Source organism: Gymnodraco acuticeps, unplaced genomic scaffold (assembly GCF_902827175.1).
Source record: "Gymnodraco acuticeps unplaced genomic scaffold, fGymAcu1.1, whole genome shotgun sequence".
NCBI classification, from domain to species: Eukaryota; Metazoa; Chordata; class Actinopteri; order Perciformes; family Bathydraconidae; genus Gymnodraco; species Gymnodraco acuticeps.
In genome coordinates this window covers 905,543-930,249 of record NW_022990911.1, presented here as the reverse complement: position 1 = coordinate 930,249, position 24,707 = coordinate 905,543, and the positions used below count along the sequence as shown (strand labels likewise).

Genomic DNA, 24,707 nt, shown 5'->3' with positions numbered 1-24,707 from the left:
AAATTCAGATCCCAAAAATTCAAGTGAAAAAAATTCGACGTCAAATATTTCGGTGTTTAAAATTCGATGTAAAAAAATTCGGTGTGTAAAATTCGACGTCAAAAATTGCGATGCAGCCTCATCCGGGCTACTCAGACAGGATAAGCAATCGAGCCCTAATGCAATCAAACCGACTTCTGGCCTTTCAGAGCCAAGCGGCAAACCCCGGGACAGTGCGGTGAAGCCCAATGCTGCAAACTGTAGGCGATGGATGCAGATGGGAGCAATTCCCGTAGACCCTTTGTTAAAATGTCCAACTTAACATAAGAAAGTGAACATGTTTCTAGCCTGGATCTACAAAAACATATTCTGTATATAGTTAGATTCCCCCTTCATGACAACGGGACTGCTGCTCCTAGCTCCGTTAGCTCCGTGAAGCTACAGCGGCTCAGCTCATGAGGAGAACACTACTTGAACTCGGCCGTGTTTGTTGTGTTGTTCCTGGTGGACTATTCGTCCTGCAAATATAGGATCTATCTGCGGTTGAAACAGACCGTCCATGAATGCAGTTTCTTCGGTAAGTCAACCCTGCGTACTTTATGTTACTGGTGTTTTTATTAAGCTAACGTTAATGAATGTTTAGATTTGGGGTAGCATTTGAGCAATCGTAGCTCCATCTGTGCTAACGATGCTATGCGTAGCATCCAAGAGTGTAAAACATTAAGTGGGATGCTACTGTATACCAAAAGGCTTCTGTGCGAGGTTGCTAAAATAAGGTCATCCTTGTACGTTAGATAGTTAGTTTGCTAGTTAGGTTACTGTATGCATTGTTAAGGTTCGTTTAAATTCGCTATGCTCTACTATAGCATAAAATAGACTAGCTAACGTCAACGTATTGTTGAAGAGAGGCTTAGTGTATATTAAATCAACCTCACAATGAAATATGTGTATCTTTAAAATATGAACGTCACATTTCAAGATAATAACGCTCCCTTAGATATTGTAATATGGTTTGTTGAACTGGAGTTATTTATTGCAGCTAACCGCCTATCCGACGAACGACCCAAACATTGTTGTTTTTAATATTATTACCAATGCCTCTTTTAATTGTATTATCATCACACTTGAGAAACAGCCTCATCGTGGCTGTAGAACAGAACATGTAACTTAATTCCTGCATTAAAGGACGATGAATAGCGTGGTCAATGCTTTAGTGACAAGGAAATGATTTGTTTAAATATTATATATGACGTTATCTGTGACTTCAGTGGAAATGAAGCTTATCCATTGCATTGCATTTGTTCAATAGGTTTGTGTGTTACCCTTACGTGTGTGATACATATGAATATGGCATATGAAAACAAATGAATTTGACTGATTCATGAAAACCTCATCCAAAGTAACAGTAAAATAAAAAGGACCTACACAATACTACTCAATCAAACTGATACAGGATAAGGACTGTGATATCCAGCCATTTCTTAAGTATAACAATAAGATTATGACCTGTTTTTAAAAGAAGATAACAAGTTGTTTGCATGTAAAGAAGTCTGTAACCCATGCATGTAACTTTACATCTGTTTGTTCAAAGTCTCCTTAAGGTGATCCAGACAGGCTGGACCAGAGTAGGAGAGACAGACCTGGACCAGAGGAGGAGAGACAGACCTGGACCAGAGGAGGAGAGACAGACCTGGACCAGAGGAGGAGAGACAGATCTGGACCAGAGGAGGAGAGACAGACCTGGACCAGAGGAGGAGAGACAGATCTGGACCAGAGGAGGAGAGACAGACCTGGACCAGAGGAGGAGAGACAGACCTGGACCAGAGGAGGAGAGACAGACCTGGACCAGAGGAGGAGAGACAGACCTGGACCAGAGGAGGAGAGACAGACCTGGACCAGAGGAGGAGAGACAGACCTGGACCAGAGGAGGAGAGACAGATCTGGACCAGAGGAGGAGAGACAGATCTGGACCAGAGGAGGAGAGACAGACCTGGACCAGAGGAGGAGAGACAGACCTGGACCAGAGGAGGAGAGGACAGACCTGGACCAGAGGAGGAGAGACAGATCTGGACCAGAGGAGGAGAGACAGATCTGGACCAGAGGAGGAGAGACAGACCTGGACCAGAGGAGGAGAGACAGACCTGGACCAGAGGAGGAGAGACAGACCTGGACCAGAGGAGGAGAGACAGATCTGGACCAGAGGAGGAGAGACAGACCTGGACCAGAGGAGGAGAGACAGACCTGGACCAGAGGAGGAGAGACAGACCTGGACCAGAGGAGGAGAGACAGACCTGGACTCCTCACAGCAGAGAACTTCAGCACGGATTCCAAGGTACACCTTTTTCATGCTTTACAAAGAATGCATAAAGTAATGACTCCAATACACTGATAGACATGCCATTAAACATGGCTGAATACTAGATCACCCACACATCAGTGATGTTGAGTGTACTTTCTTAGAAAAAGGTTACATTTACATTTTACCAAGCAACATCACATAGTGAGAGCTGCGACCCTTTGTCTTTCAGTGAGACAACCGGACAGAGCAAGCTTCCACAGTTGCACTAAGTTTTGATAACAGTTAAATATTATTTTAATAATACATTTATTTCAATGTTGATGAATTTAGAACGGTTGATTCATAATCTGATTATCTTTGTAGTACACTGTTGGATTTAAAAAACACATTCAAATAAAAAAATCATTATATTTATGAACAAACAAACACACCTCTTTCTTAAATAACACACTTGCTCTGCAATAATATGTTTTTTGATATTTCTGTTAGGAAAGGACAGGCCTGAGAGACAGGACTGCTTCACCATGTTCTCTTTCTCTGAGGGTCCAGAAGAACATCCAAGAGGGAAAGGAGAAGCTGATGTGATGAGATTTAAGAGCAGTACAGGACATTCACTAAGAGACACTTGTATTGTAACACAAAGACCTGCACACTGACTAGTTTTGTAGTCTAACAGGAACTTCATTTGTGTTGTTTTGTGTTTTACGTGGCACAGAGACAGTGTGATTATTGTCAGGCCTATAAAGTTTGGCAAAAAAAAAGTCAGCTGATCAAATGCATTTGCACTTTGAGCTTCACATCACTTGTGCCGCCGAGTTTGGAACGTCATAAATAAATGGTACCAATCTTCATTCAGATGTGAATGTGTAATTTAACATTTTCAGCAAGAATAACGGACAAAAGGATTGCAAATACAATTTATTGAAATGTGAACTAAAAGTTATCAAGCATGAACCATCACCATTTTTTTTTAAATAAAAACGAAATAATATAAATAAGTTACACTAAATGTTAATTGACAGGCTAGGCCTGTGCAGGTGGTAACAGCTATGCCCAGCATGGGCTAAGTTCTGTAGGTGGTGCAGGTCCTCCTCCATCAGGTCTGGTCCTCCTCCCTCAGGCCTGCAGGGTCTTTCCCTGCGAGGAGGACTCCTCGCAGGGAAAGACCCTCAGCCCTCTCCGGCCAAACCAACAGACAGGACGTTCATAAAGCTGAGGTCTCCCCCAAAGTCTCTAATCATCCATCCTGTGAATATGAGAGGGGAACAAATAGTGTAATAGATGCTTTGGACAATAAGAAATATAAAGTTAACTGTTGAGTTGCTCAGTTTTTTAGATTGACAGGGTTTAATAACACAAACAAAAGGAGAGAAATAAAGATTGGTCTTTCAATACATTGTGTTGATTTTGTCTTTTGAATTGTTTGTCTGACGTCAAGTAGCTAGAACTGTTACTTATAGTTTGAATGATACAGTCTGGTTATAATGTGTGGAGGAGGCATCACAGGTAAGAGCACCATTTGTTGTGTTCCATCCACAACACATTGATGTGTGTGTATTTATTTATCTACTATTTCTTGAATCATTACTGTCAGTCCAAAACAAGAGATTTTGTTTTGGTAACGTTTAAAAAAAAAAAAAAAACATCTCTTTTCCACTACACTAACTTGAATACTTTAGTTTTTACGTCACTACATTTATCCAACAGCTTTAACATTGTAAAGGTGTCACTTCGGACTCTGGGTAATTATGACAGCATGTCCTACTCAGAGCCCTAGAGTCTCTCGGGCTCTGGTCCTACTAGTTTGAGACTTTGAACAAACCAGACCTTCATCTATTAATGTAGAAAATAGTCAGCACATTACACCATTATGAAAGTAATAATTAGTTAGCTCATTGTTCAAATGAGCTCCAACTACAACAGTTAAGTCAACTCGTGCATCGGTAATAACAATAAATCAAATGATATAATATAATAGAATAACTTGTGTCTACTTTAAATACTCTAACAACACTTTCCTAATTATACTAGCATACTTTGACTAAAGTAACATTAACATGTTTAAATGCAGGGCTTTTGTAAGAGAGTATTTCGTATAGTGTAGCATGGTCTACTTGACTTATCTAACCGAAGTGATCGTTACGTTACTTTGCAAACCGCCCCCCCCCCCCCACACACACACACACACACAAACACACAAAAGGACACGGTAACGTTGTGATTCACTTCAATTAATGATAACTACGGAGCTTGCTAACAGCAAGGCACAAGGCTACTTCACTCATTTAGCTAGCTAATGTAAGATACAAATGCTGTAGAGCCCTCACTGCTTGTAAGATAAAGAGCACAAACTGACTACTTACCCGAGCGGCGAGCCCCGCTGTTCTCCGTCATTTTTCTCCCGGGTTGTTGTGATCACATGACTGACAAAGCCGTGCTCTGATAGGCCAAGTCAGTTTGATTGCATTAGGGCTCGATTGCTTATCCTGTCTGAGTAGCCCGGATGATGATGCATCGCAATTTTGGACATCCAATTTTATACACCGAATTTTTTGACATTCGAATTTTTTTCACTTGAATTTTTACATTTTTATTTCACATAGGTAAATTCGGAGCAAAAACATTCAGATTCATGATTTTCAAAGTAATTATTTTCAATGCTATAAATTCGGTGTCTAATAAAATTCAAATACTTCTGTCTCTTGTTTGCTTCCATACACCTGCTTCTTTTAAATCAGCTGTGTGGGAACATTTCGGGTTCCCTGTGGACTACAACAATGATGGGGTGCGAGTTGTGGATCGGACGAGGACGGTGTGTCGGCGTTGTTTGACAGCGGTGCGGTATGCTAGTGGTAACACGTCAAACATGCTCAATCACTTCCGAGTCAGTCTCAGTCCCCAGCGAGAGGGTTTTCTCGACGGCAGGTGACATAGTTACCGCCAACAGATCTGCCCTCACTACTGACAACGTAGTCAAACTCATCTTTTTGAAGAACAACTTGAAAATAGAGTAAAGCTTGAGTACCTTTATTTAGGCATAATGGCCTCACACACTCACAAGTGAATTACACATGTTAGACATTGCTCCTAAAGGTACAGATTTTATTTTGTTTTATATTTATCATTGTATTTATTTTATATTTTGACATCAGGAGATGTTATACAGTTCTGTATTGCCTTTTATTGATTGTGATTGAAACACTTATTATTTATTTTTAATATTTTCAAGACATTATTTTTAGTTGTACAGCTTATTTAACCTTTTTGTTTGACATCAGCCATTATAAATAATATGGCCATCTGAGTGTCTGTGTTACTGTTTGTGGTTTGTTTTTAACTGTGTAATACAGTTAATGATTCCAAATGGTAGAGTTCCTTATTTTCATACCAAAACTTGCACTACTGTTACAAATAAATAACAGCAAAAAAAATTATGCATTTGGGACTTTTTTTTGCTTTTCCTTGTTGTACCGAACCGTGACCCCCAAACCGAGGTATGAACCGAACCGTGACTTCTGTGAACTGTTACACCCCTATACATCAGTAATTGCGGCTTTCCATATATTGAGTAATATATGTAAATATTTATAATATATTGGTTGTGTATATATGTGAACATACATTTACTATATATCAACATGTATATGGGGACATGTATGTCATATATATTCAGATTTATATGGGGACATGTATGTACTATATATTCAGATGTATATGGGAACATATATGTACTATATATTCAGATTTATATGGGGACATGTATGTACTATATATTCACAATTATATGGGGACATGTGTGCACTATATATTCAGATTTATATGGGGACATGTATGTACTATATATTCAGATTTATATGGGGACCATAAACTATCAGCAAACTCACCTAGTTCAACCTGCACCCTCCCTGAGCACCACGGAGGATCCAGCAGTCCTCCAGCTGCAACATCCAGACACCGGCCTGGGGTGGCCCAACGAGGGTGATCCAGCCGGGCGCCTACTCACCCCGAGCAACACGGACGAGTCAGAGGTTATCCAGCGGCCACCATCCAGTGGCAGCAATCCAAGGAGGTCGACAGATATCCAGAGTCGAACATACATTGGCAAAAACGGGAGCAGTCTCCGCTACTAGTGGAATCCCTGCCCGCGGGTACGCGCGAACTGTCGCCGGGGAATTCACCGCCAGCAGTGATTTCTTCGTCAAGAAGTCTTGCAGCAAAAGTGACAACACCTCCGACTGTTCCAGCAAGTAATAACAGTGTATGTACAGCTGTGGTTCCACACAACATTTCACACAGTGAAATATGTATACTCTAACAGCAACAATATCAAGCGTGGTAGGGTAGTAAACAGAGCAATCCAAATGAACCGGAAGTGAAAAGTCGTCCAAACTGTAAACAATGCAAGAATTATTTGGGATCCGAAGGTAAAACCAAAGGGTATATTAGGTGGACACCTAAATATACGAAGCTTAAAATCTTGTCTAAAAATTGACCAGATAAAGAATATGTTACTAGAGTCTAATTTAGATTACCTCGGTTTAACAGAAACTTGGCTTACGGACAACTCTCCATCGGCTGCCGTACAACTTTCGGGTTACAATAGCTACAGGAGGGACCGAATGCACACTAAAGGGGGCGGTGTTCTAATTTTCGTGAGAGACACCATCCGTTGCAATGAGATTTTATGGCAAGACCCAATCAAACTAGAATGTGTAGGCCTAAATATGATCCTGTCGCCTCAGATGTCCTTTATTTTAATAGTAATTTATCGACACCTTCCTCAAATATTAGCTTCTATGATCAATTCAAGAAGGTTTTATGTCAATGTGATTTTAAGAAAGAGGTAATTGTAATGGGTGACTTAAATTTGAATTGGGAAGATAAGTCATCAAGGAAGAAGCTTAAGCAAATTACTGATGGTTTTAATTTGACTCAAATCGTTAAAGGCCCAACGCGAATAACAAACAGCACCAGTACCCAGCTTGACCTAATTTTAACAAATAGACCTGAAAGGATTACAAAATCATACAATATGGTAACAGGGCTGTCAGACCATAATATGGTGCTGGTATCTAGAAAACTAACTGGCAAACGGTTCACTGTGTATGCAGGTAATAAAGAATCCTTTGGTATCCCAAAAAACAAGCAAGAGGACTTCAGATCTACTATACAAAACTTAGATTGGGAAGATCTAGTACTTCAAAATGATTTAGAAGTAACCAGTCAAAACTTTACGGGAAAACTACAGGCCACAATCAATGAATTTTCAATCATGATAAAACATAAAAATAAGAAACAGACTCTCCCCTGGATGAACGGACATGTCAGAAATGTAATGAAGGAGCGGGACAGTGCCTTAAAAACTGCCATAAAATCAAAGATGTCCCATGATAGACATATATTTGCAGGGCTAAGAAACAAGGCAACAAGGGAACTGAGAAAAGCAAAAGCAGATCACAATTATTGAAAATGCTCAGGGCAACTCAAAAGCTATATGGAGCCAAATAAAAAAATGAACTGGTCAAACCACTACGACAGCCAAGCCAATTGAATTGAGGGTTGAGGGCACAACTCTGCAATGTCCAGCTGATGTGGCAACTACACTCAATTATTATTTTGTTGAGTCAGTGGCTACCATAGCCAGTAGCTTCATAGCTCAGGAAGTTAATGCACTCCCGACTGTCAACACTAGCAAACCAGCAGCTGTTCTAAAGTCAGTGTCTGAGACAGAGGTTGCAGAAGTAATTGCCAATCTGAAATCCTCAAGGGCTAAGGATATCTACGGTATGGACACATTCATGCTGAAAGACATTAACTCCTCAATTGTTAAGCCACTAACGCATATCATTAATATTGCAATCAATCAAGGGAGTTTTCCCAATCAATGGAAGCCTGCTGTTGTGGTCCTGTTATTCAAAGGTGGGGACCCTCTCATGACATCCAACTATAGGCCCATCAGTATCTTACCCATAGTATCCAAGGTATTTGAGAAATTGATTGCCAAACAAATCATCAATCATCTCAACAACAGCTCCTTTCCACTGCATCCAATGCAATTTGGATTCAGGGCTAATCACTCAACAGAAACAGCGACATGTTTCTTTGTGGAGAAAGTTAAGGCATCAATGGACAGGGGTGGGGTTGTGAGGGCCGTGTTCCTTGACTTACGGAAAGCTTTTGACACTGTTAATCACAACATCTTATTGCAAAAAATACTCAACTTAAATTGTTCTATAGAATTCACCAACCTCTTTAATTCGTATCTTTCATCCCGCTCCCAATGTGTTCAAATTGAGAACCATAAGTCTAGTGCACTATGTTTGTCAACTGGAGTACCGCAGGGCTCTATATTGGGCCCAATCCTGTTTAGTATGTACATAAATGATCTGTCTTCTGTGTGTGGAGAATGTGATGTATTAATGTATGCTGATGATACAGTTGTTTTTACTCATGGCAAAACTGCAGAAGAGGCTGCTACCAAGGTCACTGATGTGTTGGAGAATATTACATCCTGGCTTAACAATAATTGTTTGCAACCAAATGTCTCAAAGACAGTGTGTATGTTCTTCTCCAAGGGCCAAAGCATTATAACAAAACAAGATGTTTTATTTTCTGGAAGGAGACTTCAGGTTGTCTCGGAGTACAAGTACTTAGAAGTACATATTGACACAAACCTCAATTTCAAAACCCATATCAAAAAGGTCTGCAATAAAGTAAAATTCAATCTGTCAAATTACAGATACATTAGAAACTTCCTATCATCTGCAGCAGCTAAGCTATACCTTCACTCAATGGTCCTCTCCCACATCTACTACTGTCTGATCAGCTGGTCTAATGCACACTCTACAGCTCTAAAACCACTGGAATCACTGTATAAACAAGCACTCAAAAACGAGACAAAAAGCCATTCCGGTATCATCATTGTCACATTGTTAAAAAGTATAATCTGTTCAGCTGGGGAAATCTCAGTTTACAAAAACATCTGCTTAGTTTATAAGATCACTCGTGGGTTGGCTCCTCCTCTGGCTGGCTTCATAAGCCTAAAGTCTACCTCAACCAGGGTTACTAGAGGTGCGGCTAGGGGAGACTGCACCATCCCATTTAGGAAAAGCGCATTCAGCCAGGCTGTCTTTTCATTCCACGCATCCCATCAATGGAATTCAATACCACAACCAATAAGAGAGTCCTCATCCTACTACACATTCAAGCACAGTGTTAAAAAGTGGCTCATTGAAAACCAACAGTGTCAGCACTGATGTGTGGGTGTAGGTGTGAGTGTGTATTGTAAATGTTTTATTTATTTATTATCATGACTTGCTCTTATCTGTATTCAGTGATGTCATCTATTGTAAATATGAACAATGGTATAACAATGTTGTGGTATTTTTATTATTGCTTTCAGGATGTCTATCACCATCTGGCAAAGGGACTATCGATGAAAACTAGCCTTTTGGCTAATTCTTTTACATGTTTTTAATATGTTGATTGATGTACACTGTCCCTTGTTTTAAATAATTCAATTCAATTTATGTACTATATATTCACAATTATATGGGGACATGTATGCACTATATATATATTCAGATTTATAAAAAAAACATGTACATACCATATATTCCGAACAAGAGTGCAACATATTTTCACAATGATGAGGAGAAATGTATGTTCTGATAAAAAAATCTTTAATTTTTTATATCAATGTGTAACAGTTAATACGAATACATTTTCACGTCGTAATAATACCGAAAAAGAGCAGTCTGTTATTTAACAATCTTGTTTTGTTGTACTTAAAACATGAGCTGACCACTCAAAAAACAACACAAAACAAGGTCCGGAAGAGGGCCAAAAGAACAGTCTTGTTTAATTTAATTGTCCATCTTGTTCTTTCGCTTCACCTGGTGCCGTAACTCACACATTCTCGTGTTAATTGATTTTCTAAGGTCTGATATCTTGATCCCTGGAAAGCGGTTTTTTACAGCATCTGTGGAACAGAATAATTACAAATAATTAGCAATGTTTATATTTCCTGGCAATCTGCCCAACCGATTGTGAGATATTAAATTCAACAATTTGGCCTTTGATTGGTGCTTCAGGAAACATCATGAAGTCAGGAAACCCTGATAAATAAAAACTAAACTGGAAACTAATAATGTACTAATAATGATTCAGTTAACCCCATGTTCTTGGCCAATTCCATAACCGGCATATGACATTGACGGTCACTGCCTCCTAAAACTCTACAAAAATTGGTTTGTAACTATAGCCTGTAATATTTCACTGATTTGGTTTGGAGGTTTTTGTTCTTTAACATTAAGAATAACTATCCAAAAAAAAAAATGAATAAACAAACAAACAAACAAACTGGAAACCCTGCCACCAGCTCTGATCCTGGATCATAGGTCCTGGATGGATATCCTCATGGATTCATCTTCCTATTATACACACATGCATTTCCAAACATTTGGACTACCTATGTTGCAAATGTATTATCTCTTCAATTTACACATGGCATCTATTGCACGTCTGTCCGTCCTGGGAGAGGGATCCCTCCTCTGTTGCTCTCCCTGAGGTTTCTCCCATTTTTCCCTTTAAACTGTGGGTTTTCTTCGGAAGTTTTTCCTTGTACGATGTGAGGGTCTAAGGACAGAGGGTGTCGTATTGTAATACTGATATTCTGCACAAACTGTGAAGTCCACTGAGACAAATGTAACATTTATGATATTGGGCTATATAAATAAACATTGATTGATTGATAACATTGGATATCTTACCAAGCAAAACTTGCAGTTTCTTCCCGTCAAGAGCCTGTCGTCGTTCTGCTGTAGGATCGACCTTGTTCAACCCTCCGGTTAGGTTGGACTTCAGGAGAACATCAACACTGAAGGTGCCATCCCATTGGCTGTACTTTGTGCTTTGGCAGTCTCCCAACAATGAGCTGAGACAGTGGTTTCACCATCATTGCCCAGTGTCACCTTACTTGCAAAAAACAAACCAAAAAAGCAACAGAAAATGCTACTTAGTGTTTATTTTATTTCTCCTCAAAACGTACCAATTGCAAAAATACTTACTTCTGAAGGTTTGCAAGGTGTCACAGTTTCACCTTCACACTCAGAGACTTTGAGATCTTTGGTAGGATTATTTGAGAGACACTTTATCATCTCCCCTAGCAAAGTTGGAATTTCTGGAAAATAATTGGAACAAAAAGATGAATGTGCTACAAAATGATACAGGTGGCTATATATTGAGAAAAAGGAAGATGGGCGTTAATGTTTGTAGCTTTGTATATTATTCAAGCCAGATTAAGCTTGCAGATTTTCACATTGTGAGATACAGGCTTACACCATTTCCCATTCATAACATTATGGGAAGGAAGGCTTAACACAAAGCAGCAAGCTTGCCAAACTAGAAGGACATTTTCTTGGATATGGAATTTCTGGCAGCCCCTAACGTAATGGGCATGTTGCTATTGAACATTTAAGGTTACACCTATAGATTTAAGTAATTTGTGGCTCATTGAAACTAATTTGATGTTGACAAATCCGATGATGGATACTAGCATTGTTACGTTCCCTTTTAGATCCAGGGGCACAAAGGGAAGTAACAGCACGAAAAAATAACCGGCCGAGAGAAAAAGGAGAGGAAACTGATCTCCGAAGCCATAAGCAGGTATTTTTATTAACACAAAGAAAAAGGGCTCACCAGCCAACTTGCAAAACAAATCTAGATACAAAAATATATACTGGAGACATGGACACCACGCTGCACACATCCAGCCAGGGGAGCAGGGGAGAGCGACTGCAACGTTCCTCATGTCCTATATGGAGGCCCTGATTTGAGATTGGGAGCACCTGGGGAGAGGCTGCACCTGAGGACAATCAGGCTGCACCTGGGGAAATCAGAGGGAGAGAGAAACACACCCACACAAACACTACGGCACGTAACACCCCCCCCCCCCATAAAACCAAACAGGTGTTTGGCCACAGTTACCAGGAACACTCAACCTATTGTGAAACCTCACCCACGGGACAGTACATCGGCCACCACATTATCTGCTCCCTTCTTGTATTTGATGATGATGTTGTAGTCGTGTGCCAACAGGGCCCAGCGCATCAACCGCTGGTTGTGGTTGAACATCTGTGACAAAAATACGAGTGGGTTGTGGTCGGTGTACACCACCACTGGCGTTGAACTGGATCCAACATACACTTGAAAATGCTGCAGGGCAAGGAGCATGGCCAGAGTTTCTTTCTCAAAAACTTGGTCGAGAAGTAGCACACAGGATGGCACACACCCCCATCACCTTCCTGCAGCAAAACAGCACCAGCCCCAGAACCACTAGCATCCACCTCGAGTTTGAAGGGAAGGGTGAAGTTAGGCGCACACAACACTGGCGCACTACAGAGGCGAGACTTGGCAGAGCTAAAGGAGCGGCAACACTCCTCAGTCCATATAAATGGAACCTTAGGGCTACACAGTTGGGTTAGCGGTGCCACAACTACCGAAAAGTTCTTACAAAATCATCGGTAGTACCCAGCCATACCAAGGAACCGCCGGAGTTCAAGTCGGGTGGCTGGAGCTGGGTATGAAAGGATGGCTTCCACCTTAGCATCCACAGGCCTCACATGCCCATGACCCACCTGTTTGCCTAGATAGGTGACAGTGGCCTTGCCAAACTCACACTTTGCTAGATTCACTGTTAGCGAGGCTCCTGCAAGTCATTGGAACACACATGTGAGAATAGCCATATGGTCAGTCCATCCATCCATCTTCTCCCGCTTATCCGTGGTCGGGTCGCGGGGGTAGCAGTTCCAGCAGAGAGCCCCAAACTTTCTTTTCCCTGGCGACATCAACCAGCTCTGACTGGGGGATCCCAAGGCGCTCCCAGGCCAGCGAAGAGATATAATCCCTCCACCTGGTCCTAGGTCTACTCCTTGGTCTCTTCCCAGCTGGACGTGCCTGGAACACCTCCCTAGGGAGGCGCCCAGGTGGCATCCTAACTAGGTGCCCGAACCACCTCAACTGGCTCCTTTCGACGCGAAGGAGGAGCGGCTCAACTCCGAGTCCCTCCCTGATGACCGAACTTCTCACCTTATCCCTAAGGGAGACACCAGCCACCCTGCGGAGAAAACCCATCTCGGCCGCTTGTATCCGCGATCTCGTTCTTTCTGTCATGACCCATCCTTCATGACCATAGGTGAGGGTAGGAACGAAAATGGCCCGGTAGACAGAGAGCTTTGCCTTCTGGCTCAGCTCCCTTTTCGTCACAACGGTGCGGTAAAGCGACTGCAGCACCGCTCCCGCTGCTCCGATTCTCCGGCCCATCTCACGCTCCATTGTTCCCTCACTCGAGAACAAGACCCCGAGATACTTGAACTCCTTCACATGGGGTAAGGACTCATTCCCTACTTGGAGTGGACAGTCCATCGGTTTCCTGCTGAGAACCATGGCCTCAGATTTGGAGGTGCAGTTGTCGGAAAAAACGACCACATCATCAAGATACACATTACAGTTGGGCACATCCCCAGTAGCGTGGCGTGGGGAGAAAATTAGGGGAAGCCAATAATACGTCCTTTCTTTTGGGTCGGGGGTGTGGTGGTCAATGTGATAACGTAACCAGATGAGTGATTACAGCACCCGGTATCATTTTACACACATTTGTATCATACAGATGCAGGACTAACACACGCCTGCTATCTAACCCAGTAGTTCCCAAACTTTTTGTGCCCAAGGCACACCAAAGGACAAGTAAAAATCTCAAGGCACACCTATTGTGCAAAATAGCCCTTATAACACCTGTTATCACTCATATCATGTAAAATATCTGTAAATGTGCATAATTATTTACTAATGCCAAATAAAATGTGACCAAGACAACTATATTACTCATGAAATATTTATTAACGAAATATTTCAGAAATTAATTTGAAACTTTATCAAATTAGGCTTCATCAAAGCAGCAACACACTCATTTAAACCAGACAGGTCACAAAATTAACATTTCAGCAATCAGCATTGAAACATGTGCTATTGTAAATATTTTACCGACTTACAAATTAGTGAGATACATGTGCCTGTCGGGGCGCGCAGAATTTTTTTGAATCCTTGGTGGCACTGAGGAGAGGGCCACTCGCAAGTCCTGTTCAACAGAGAGCCGTGAGTCCCGTGACCTCCTGTTGTTCTTCATGTGAATCAGAGTAGAGAACGCCAACTCCAGAGATGGGGTTGTTACTAATTTTTTTAAATATATTACATATTACTTTTTAAAAAGTTATATATTACACTACTTCTTTACTATCTACATAAAGTAACTCGTTACTTTAATCGTTACTTTACTCGTCGAGCACGTACGAACTTGCGCATGCCTGAGTGGCAATAACTTTCTTTACCAGCAGGCGGCGGTAGTGTGTATTTGTCATTCAAAACAGGCAACAACCGGAAGACAGAGAAGAAGAACAGACTGCGTGATATAAACAAACAACAAATAGCTGTGCGGTAGCTTCACCTTAGCATGTGTTCTTTGCAGGTGTTTGTTGAGGTTTGACCACGTGGTGTTTCCAGCAGTGGATAACAGCTTCTGGCCTGGACACAGTTTGCACCTCACCGTCACCTTCCTGTCTATTCTTCGGACGAACTCAAAATAATGGGCATACCTCCACCCCTCGAAAGTTATCGCTGACTCAGCCATGTTTATGCAGCACTGCACGTGGAGCTGTGGACGCGCAAGTCGCGCAGATTACGTACATATAAACCTACAAAGTACTGATATTATAGTAAATAAAACAATTATTATTTTTGTGTAGTTGTATATTGCAATAATAACGTATGGTTGTCACAAAATCCCACGGCACACCCGGACATGACTCACGGCACACCGTTTGGGAACCACTGATCTAACCGACAGGTCCGCACGCACTCTCCAGCCGAAACTCTAATAAGCATTCATTCACAAACTAAATCAGGAGACCTTTAACGTCCGATTCGATCATTTTTTCCTCGCTGTACACAGCTCCAGTTTGGGCATTGGCCTGTCATCAGATTGTATTTGTTGTTGCTGCTGTAGCAGAAGTTTAGTACAATTATTTTTTGATTAAATACTCCAAATCTCCACTTGCTTCAGTTGCTTGCTACTTTCTAACGACGGTGAGAGTGGTGCTATCTATCTTCTATCGATTAGATTTATGATTCAACAATAATAAAAGTAGGGTAGACATGTGGATATTATCCGACTGAACAAAACGTGCATTTATCTAACAGGTTCGTTTTCCACTGACCTTATTTCGAGCTATTTTCCTAAATCCTATGGAGAAATCCCATTGCTTTTTTTCCGAGGGAAACCGAGCGCAGCTTACTTCCGGGTTTTAGGATGCGTCACTGCCACAATAAGTTGATGCGATTTGATTGGCTTGTGAGGCAAGGGAAGCCAGCCGCCTCTGGCTTCCCTTGGCATGGCCCTGACTAATCACAGGTTGGCAGGGGCATGACGTGATGTCATGTCTGATTGGTCAATCCCTCCATTTTTTTTTCACCAAGGGAAGCCAATTTCGGCTGGCCTCCTCTCGCAACAGAGAGTGCAATCTACTGTTCCACCATAACATGTAGAGGGGCGCTGTTTCACTCTTTGTAAAATACTCAATGAGAATGGGGGAGAGACGGGCCGGCAGCAACACACAACAAAGAATTATCTAAACTAAACGAAGTGTTTTAAAATGATAACTACAATCCAAAAAAAAACAGGGGAACCCTGGCTTCCCTTGGCCTCCAGGAGAAAACGCCACTGCACATCCCTAGCACCAAGTGCATTAAACGCTGAACTGTGGCTGGTGCATTCCTCATGCCAAAAGCCATCACAGTGTATTGCATAAAATGGTCAGGCGTTACAAAGGCCGAGATGTCTGAGGCTCTAGAAGTGAGAGGGACCTGCCAATATCCCTTAAGGAGATCCAACTTCGTGATAAACACACTAGGACTAATACTGTCGATGCAATCATCCATGCGGGGCAAAGGAAAATAGTCTGGAACAGTTAGTGCATTCACCTTGCAAAAATCGGTGCAAAAACACGTTGTTCCGTCAGATTTAGGAGCAAGCAAACATGGACTGCGGCTAGGCTTAGCCAAGCCATTTTCAAGTAGATAACACACTTCCTTTTTCATTTTCTCCCTCTTCTCTAGGTGACAACGATACGCATGTTGCTTAACTGGATGAGCATTTCCAACATCAATGTCATGCTTTAACACATTAGTGCTCGATGGCACATCACCAAATAGGGTCGGGTGAGCATGAACCAAACCGACTACGTCGCCTCGCTGGTTTTCTGGAAGATCCGCCAGGTTAGACTCTAAGCTCAGCATAAACTCAGAGTTCAATCACCTACCACACTGCTGACCACCAGAAGGCACTATCAAATCATCCTCAACCATCGACACTGCACAGGCTAGGGAAGTGGCCACTCTGGGAACAGCAGTCACCACAGTACCTTGCTGCTCCCCCTGGGAAGCTTCCCTGGCATGATAGGACTTAAGCATGTTAACATGGCACAACCTTGTTTTTCTCCTACGCTCAGGTGTGTCAATGATGTAGTTTGTGTCAGACACTTGCCTTACAACCACATACGGACCTGAGAAACGTGCATTGAGGGCAGATCCGGGTGTAGGCAGCAACACCAGCACCTGCTCACCAGGCTGAAACTGCCGCTTAACTGCTCTCCTATCGAACCTGTTCTTCATGCGAAGATGCAAGAGCTTCCCTTGCTAGCTTAGTCGCCTTTTGTAAACGCTCACGACACTCGGACACAAACTTCTTCACATCAGTTTTCGGAAAGGACTCGGACATCAATTTATCTTTTAGCATCTTTAGTGGGCCACGCACATTGTGCCCAAACACTAGTTCAGCTGGGCTAAACCCAATAGACTCCTGCTTTGCGTCACGAATAGCAAATAACACGAAAGGAACACCCTCATCCCAGTCCCTGCGTCATGGCAGTATTTACCAAGCATCGACTTCAATGTCTGATGCCAACGCTCAAGTGCCCCTTGTGACTCTGGATGGTAGGCACTAGATACTGAATGGGAAACACCCAATGACTGCAAGGTTTGCCTAAAAATCTTGGAAAGAAAGTGAGTTCCCTGATCAGTCTGCACAACCTTCGGCAACCCAAAGGTGGTAAAAAACTTGGTCAGTGCTTTAATGATGGCGGGTGCAGTGATTTTACGCAAAGGGATGGCCTCAGGGAAACGGGTTGATACACACATCACCGTCAGCAAAAACTGATTACCTGCCTTGGTCTTCGGCAATGGACCGACAGTCAGCAATGATGTGGTCAAAAGGCTCGCCAATAGCCGGAACAGGACACAACGGCGCTGGGGGAACTACTTGATTTGGTTTACCCACCACCTGGCATGTGCAACAAGTTCTACAGAAACACACTATGTCATCTTTCAATCCTGGCCAAAAGAAATGTTGAAGGATCCGATCATAAGTCTTAGTCACCCCTAAATGGCCAGACCACAAGTGCTCATGGGCTAATGCCAGAACCTGCTGCCGACAACTCACAGGAACCACTAACTGATAAACGCTGTTCCAATCAACACCTGAACCAACATCTGCATCACTTGATTGGTCAGCCCACCGGCGCATCAGCACCCCATCATCCACAAAAAACAACTGTTTCTTATTGCATTCGTTAGGGTTCTCAGCAGCGTCAAAACACTTGATCAAGGTAGGATCATCTCTCTGTGCCGTGATGAGCGCCTCACGGGTCAAAGGCATAGCCACCTCTGGAGCAATAGTGACAGGCTCCATTTTACCATCACACACTGTTGGAGGGCCCTCCACTAATCCATCAACAGAGGTCAACCTGTCGTTAGATAGGGCAGAAACAAACCAAGAATCAGACAAATCCACCTCCTGAGCCTGCTTACGGGCCTGAGCTCTGGTCAAAACGCTAACTGCAAATACCTCCGGATGAGTCAGAGCTAGGTTATCATCTATATATCTATCAGGAACGTCAACAACCTCTGGAGTAGGATACACTTTACCTCCGGCTATATCGTTTCCCATTATGAAATCCACACCGTCGATAGGAAACTTGGGGAGTACAGCAACTGTGAAGAAACCCGTAGACAGTTTAGACTGGACATGGACATTGTGTAGAGGTGCGGGCACAAAACCCATTTCGATACCTCTTACCACGGCACTGGTATCACAGGCGGACTCAGTACTCAAAGGCAGAGCCCTGGCAAGAATGAATGACTGTGAGCCACCACTATCTCGTAGCACAGTAACCTGCCGCTGGTCCTCCACCTTCCCTGATAGAGAGACAAAAGCAGTCGAGATGAACGGCTTAAAACACTCATCAGGGCCCGTTTTAACAGTGGTCTGACCACCAGGACACTGTTTTAATCAAGCCCACCCCTTTTGGGTGCTTGCTACCTGCCACCCGTTCTCGCTTCCAAGCTGCTATCACATGACCTGGGTCAAGACAAAAAAAACAAGCTCTGTTTAGCCTGGGTTCCAACACTGGAACACTGGCACAGGGAACGTAATTTTCAGGAGCTCTACGATAAGTGTCCCGCTGAGGAGGATCACGCTGAAAAAAAACGCTCTTATGTATCAGTGCAAACTCGTCTGCCAGAGTGGCAGCCTGCTGAAGGGTAGTTACTTTCTGTTCGTTAAGATAAACTACCGTACAGTTTTTAAACTCCTCCAACATCATCAGCTCACACACTGAAGTAATGTCCTCAGCTTTACAAGCTCTACACCACCTGTCAAAGAGGACTTTCTTCTCCCTCGCAAAGTCCACGTAAGTTTGGCCAGAAGTTTTCTTCAGGCCGCGAAAACGCTGCCTGTAGGCCTCAGGCACAAGCTCATATGCCCTGAGAATAGCACCTTTAACCTTCTCATACACCAAACTATCCTCGACAGAAAGAGAACAGCAAGCCTCTTGAGCCTTACCGACTAGCTTGCACTGTAAAAGAGTAGCCCACACATTTTCTGGCCAGTGCAGAGCAGCAGCAATGCGCTCAAATGCACCGAAATAGATTTCCACCTCTGATTCACGAAACACAGGGACCAAAGAAATATGCCTACTCACGTCAAAGGTGGCAGCAGAATCGGAAGGTGTAACGGCAGAATCACCCACCCCAGCTGCCTGAATCTCTAATTGACGCAATCCAGACAGCAGTGTCTGCCTCCAACTTCCTGATCTCCAGCTCCCTCCTGAGCTGAAAATCCCTATCTCGCTCCTCCCTCTCACACTGGAGACGAGCCATACGCACTTTTACCTTAACATCTAATTTAGACCCCGTAGGTGAGGATCCTTCCGAAAACGAGTCGAATTGAGGTATGGTGAAAATTCTTGCCTGTTCTGTAGCACCCTTAACACCAAGAGTAACACCAACGCGGCCTCCATCATAAGACTCTGCTGCTACAGCCCCGGCCACCGTGCCAGGAGATTCCACCAAAGTAGGCAGACTCAAAACCCCCTGTTCAACTAGTCCAGTTAGCACAGTAGCCTTGAGTTCATTTTTTAACAAGAGCAGTGGAGACAGAAATGTGATAATGTTCAGCAACTAACCGCAAATCAACCTTCCTACACAAGTCTAGTTGACCCACCGTAGGACTGGCCACAAACTGCTCCAAAACAAAAGCCATCCTTATCAACGGCTACTTTTTTAAATTTTTTCTTAACAAACTTCCCCAGATCCTGCCTACCAAACTCACCTAACTATCTTCTGGAGCGTGCCGGGCTCGAGGTGATTTTAAAGGCAAACATCAGCGGCCGAAACCCTGAATCACCTGCCCCCAACAGGGAATAAATCCCCACCCAGGATTACCCCGAAAATAAAAAAGGCAAAATAATAAATGAGTGCCTGAAGGAAGGACTGATTCAGTCCAGCTAGACACTCCCCTCTCTAAACTGAGGAAGCTGTTCAACAGTAAATAATTCAGCCAATGCTACACTTATATACAGTACACCACTACTACCACCAAAGACAATCATCAACACCACCCAACAAACAAATACTCACTCCTTGTCTCAAAGAATGGACGAGCGCCCATTTGTTACGTTCCCTTTTAGATCCAGGGGCACAAAGGGAAGTAACAGCACGAAAAAATAACCAGCCGAGAGAAAAAGGAGAGGAAACTGATCTCCGAAGCCATTAAGCCTATTAACAAAAAGAAAAAGGGCTCACCAGCCAACTTGCAAAACAAATCTAGATACAAAAATATATACTGGAGACATGGACACCACGCTGCACACATCCAGCCAGGGGAGAAGGGGAGAGGGACTGCAACGTTCCTCATGTCCTATATGGAGGCCCTGATTGGAGATTGGGAGCACCTGGGGAGAGGCTGCACCTGAGGACAATCAGGCTGCACCTGGGGAAATCAGAGGGAGAGAGTGAAAAACACACACACACACCCACACAAACACCACGGCACGTAACAAGCATGATCACAGGAGACACTCAAAATGTCTAAAAATGTATAAATTAAAACAAGACATATGCAAGCCCACTTATTTTCTAGCAGTAGAATGGGAATCATCACGAGACTGAATCTGGCGCTGTGAAATTCAAGATTCATCTGGCAGCAAAGCTATTTCCTTCTACAACATAAATGTCTTTAGTCTAAAATGAGAAGTCGCTCATTACTCTTTCATCGAAAAGAGGTACTTGCCTTTAACCAGCATGTTGCGCAGTCTGCTATTTTCCTTCTGCAAAGTCTTGACCTGGCTCTGGAGTTCTCCGATTTGGGTTTTTTCATTACTTGAAGATTCTCCTGGACTCCGGGTTCCTTGGGCAAGTTGATTTTCTTCCGTAATGATTTATTTCTCAGTCCGTCTCTGAGCTGCAAGTGTGGGCTTTTTCTATAAGGGGAAAAAGTAGATTTTCAGGGTATTACACTATTATTATCATTTTAAATAATGTCCTATTATTATAAACAATTAACATACAGTATATTTTAGCTATTTTTTGTTGTGATGTCTGTTTGCTTCCCTTGTCGCAAATTCTGATCGCTCAGTGATGATACCAATGCCCATAGAATCTGAGGAATCTCAGCTTTAATCGATATCTTGTATGTGCAGTTACGATATGTAATAAGGGTATTTATACCTGTGCTAAGTGCGTTAGCATTTTTTTGCTCAGGGCTAATTTAAATGCTTCTTGTGAGACTTGTGCTTTGTTGGTGTGGTTCATTTCTTCAGTTAGCTGAGTTTCTAACCGTTAAGTGAGTATGACACTTTAATAGGTTTTTAAATATTAAGAAGCCCTGAGACGCAGTTTGGTGAAAAAACGACCCGCCAGGGCCGGATTAGGGTCCTCTCGGGCTTAACAGGTTAACAAACAATGCACCACGGCACTCTGGAGAAAAGTATAAGGTTAGAGAAGTAGTTATTTAATTTAATCTGGATTTGTATGATTAAAAACTAACCGACGCAGTCCTCTATTGATGTTGTTGTGAGCGGTTTTTCTAAGAAAAGCAGAGACGTAAAACGCTGTGTTGTCATAAGAAGGCACGTAAACGGTTACGTCATGACGCAAACGATGACGCAATAATTCACCTTTGAATCTGCATCTGTAACAATGAGTGGACCAAATAAATGAAAAGTCAACCGAGTGCCGAGTGTGTTTAATGAGGAGTGGATTTTTCACCGATCTGCTACTGGCCCGGCCGTCAAATGTAAAACTCATAGCGGCCCCCGAGCAAAACGTTTGCCCACCCCTGGTCTACACACACACCAGGGTTCATACACTTTTTCACCAATGATTTTCCATGACTTCTCCAGGACCTTCACCTAACTTTCCATGACCAAAAACATTACTCTTTCTCAGCAGTACCACTGAAAATAGTTTATTTTAACATGGAACAGGAAAATAAGGTCTGCATATGAAACATGTGGTGCCTAAAACAAATCAAATAGTAGGCTTACTAGCTTCTACAGGCTGAAGCAACTAAAATCTCTCACCAGCAAAACACCTTGACAGTTAAATGCCGTTTTACGTTTCATTACGATACAGTATTTATTATCATTATAGTATTACTATTTCGGCGATTAGATAAAATATAAATTGTATTTGATGCAACTTTAGTTACATTTCCATGACTTTTCCAAAACTTTGGGAAAAATATTGTTTTCCAAAACTTTTCCAGGGCCTGGAATTAGCATTTTGAATTTCCATGACTTCTCCAGGTTTTTAATGACCGTAAGAACCCTGACACACACACCTCACTGTACACACACACACAAACCTTTTTCGGAATTTCACAGTCTCCGTCTCCACTGGGAATTATACCCTGCTCTTCATCATCATCACCGAACAGGCATTTGGGTTTCCTGGATCTCTCGTGGTCTTTTGGCGTGTCCGCTTTAAAAAGTTCCTGCTCTGTAGTTTTCAGTGTAGACTCTTTTTCTACATTAATATAGGAAACAAAAATAGCCAAACATCAATGCCATTACTGTGAAAGAATATGAAATATGAAAGACTCTTCCCTCTGTGAGGAGCAGCAGGTTCAGCTTCATTTAAATATGTCGTGCAGTAATAGATGGATTTATTTTTCATCTCAAGAGAGAATGTATATTTTATGTTAGTATTTCAAAAATCTCCTGGGGGAGAATCCCCCCCAGACCCCCTGCGGGGTCGCCCTTTTTATTTACTACAAGACAAATGTGCCTTTTTATTTCATACAGTTCAATTTGGATTGAGACAGGGAAATAATCTAAACCTCACGCGTGGCGTTTCACTGTCAAGGGGGCGATATAGCGTGTATGTAATTACATTTCAAATGCTGATTTGAGCCCCACCACTGTATGGGTTAGCCCTACCATAGATTACCCAACACAAATACTCGGGAGCCGATGAGTCAATTAATTGCTTATCGCGACAGGCACACAATACAACAGTGGAAACAAACATGTGTTTGACTTTCATTAGTGAATGAAACTGTGTGCCCTTTATAGTCTGTGTCCGATATTGTGTATTTGTATATATATTATATATATATATATCCTGAATATAAGCTAAGGTCCCGCTACTGACACGATAGCAGTCATTTTGTGCGCATGTGTGTAATTAAACCCATGATATCAAAATCTCACTCTAGCCAGGTACCCAAAGTTGGCAACCCTGCCCATATCCCAATAATATTTTTATTGCAGATCTACATGAATCACACAAACGATACACATATCATCAATCATACACCGTTTGAACAAACACAATACACGCAGACGCACATACTGACAATGGCGACCTATTGCACAACCCTCATGGCCAACATTTAAAAAAAGTACATTTCATTACATTTGACTTCGACTACATTTCATTTCCTGTCAATGTTAAGAAGTTTAACCGACATTGGTAGGAATGAGTGCTTATAGCGGTTCAGCCTGCTCTTGGGAACCCTGAATCTTCTACCAGAAGGTAGGAGCTGGAATTCTGGGTGGAGTATGTGGGTGGGATCAGACACTATTTTGTTTGCCTGTCTGATAATGGACTGCTCATATATGTTTTGGAGAGATGGGTGTTTTTTAACCCTGGTAGAGATTTAAAGGGATATCTGATCCGCTTTTCAAATCTCCGCGCGTTCCTATGAAGCTGGTTATAATACAGGAAGGAATCCATATCTACAAAGTAACCTTTAACAATAATCTACTTTAATGGCAATATGACAATGCAATACAATCATTACAATACAACATGATATATTACAGTTATATTGTAATGCTTAAGGAGTAATACCGGCTTACTCCTGCACTCGTTCGCATACTGCAGAGCTACTTTCACCCGAGGGCAGCATGTGAAGAAGAGGCCGAACGCCAGGGATCCTCCGGATATATACCAGAGTAAGAAGGAGGGGTTTGGTGTTAGGTCAGCTGGTCATCTTTTCAGGTCATCTCATTGGGAGACGCAACGCTGGCCAGCAGGAAACCAAACAGGCTCACCTTACAACCAAAGGTCTCAAGGCCTGCATACCTACACCTCCCCCACAGAGCAATAAAACCCTGTTTACTCCAACCAGCCCAGAATGTTTATAGCCATTTGTAGTCCTTACATTTATGAAAGGATAAAACAGAGAAATCAATATAAAACACAAACACAGGTATTATTTGAACAGTATTCACTTAACTGCTACTATTGATAACCACCAGAGAAACCCAAGGGACCTCTCTTAATATTACAACCACTGTAGCTTGTTCTAAGTTGAATGCAAATCAGGACATGCTCTCACCTTCCCCCATCTTCCTTTGTCCTCAAAAACACATGTCAACAGGCCCCAAATGCAGCTCACAGTTTTACCCAAATTATTCTCATTTTAAGCTTATCCATAGTTTGCTAACATGAATAAATACAAATATAACTCTACAAATCCCCCTTTTTATCTCCTTCTCCAGAGATAAACTTAGACAAGGCATTTTGAAATATA

The 24,707-nt window shown here is 42.4% G+C and overlaps 1 protein-coding gene across 1 annotated transcript in view; it reads right to left on the bottom strand.

The window, feature by feature from the left end:
* Positions 1 to 24,707, bottom strand: part of LOC117557920 (zinc finger MYM-type protein 1-like) — a 39,058-nt gene that overhangs the window by 5,774 nt on the left and 8,577 nt on the right. Inside the window, 5 exon segments of the mRNA XM_034233915.1 lie at positions 12,297 to 12,412; positions 12,916 to 12,986; positions 16,651 to 16,778; positions 17,905 to 18,583; positions 19,417 to 19,531. Of these exon segments, the coding sequence (XP_034089806.1) occupies positions 12,297 to 12,412; positions 12,916 to 12,986; positions 16,651 to 16,778; positions 17,905 to 18,583; positions 19,417 to 19,531 (1,109 nt within the window).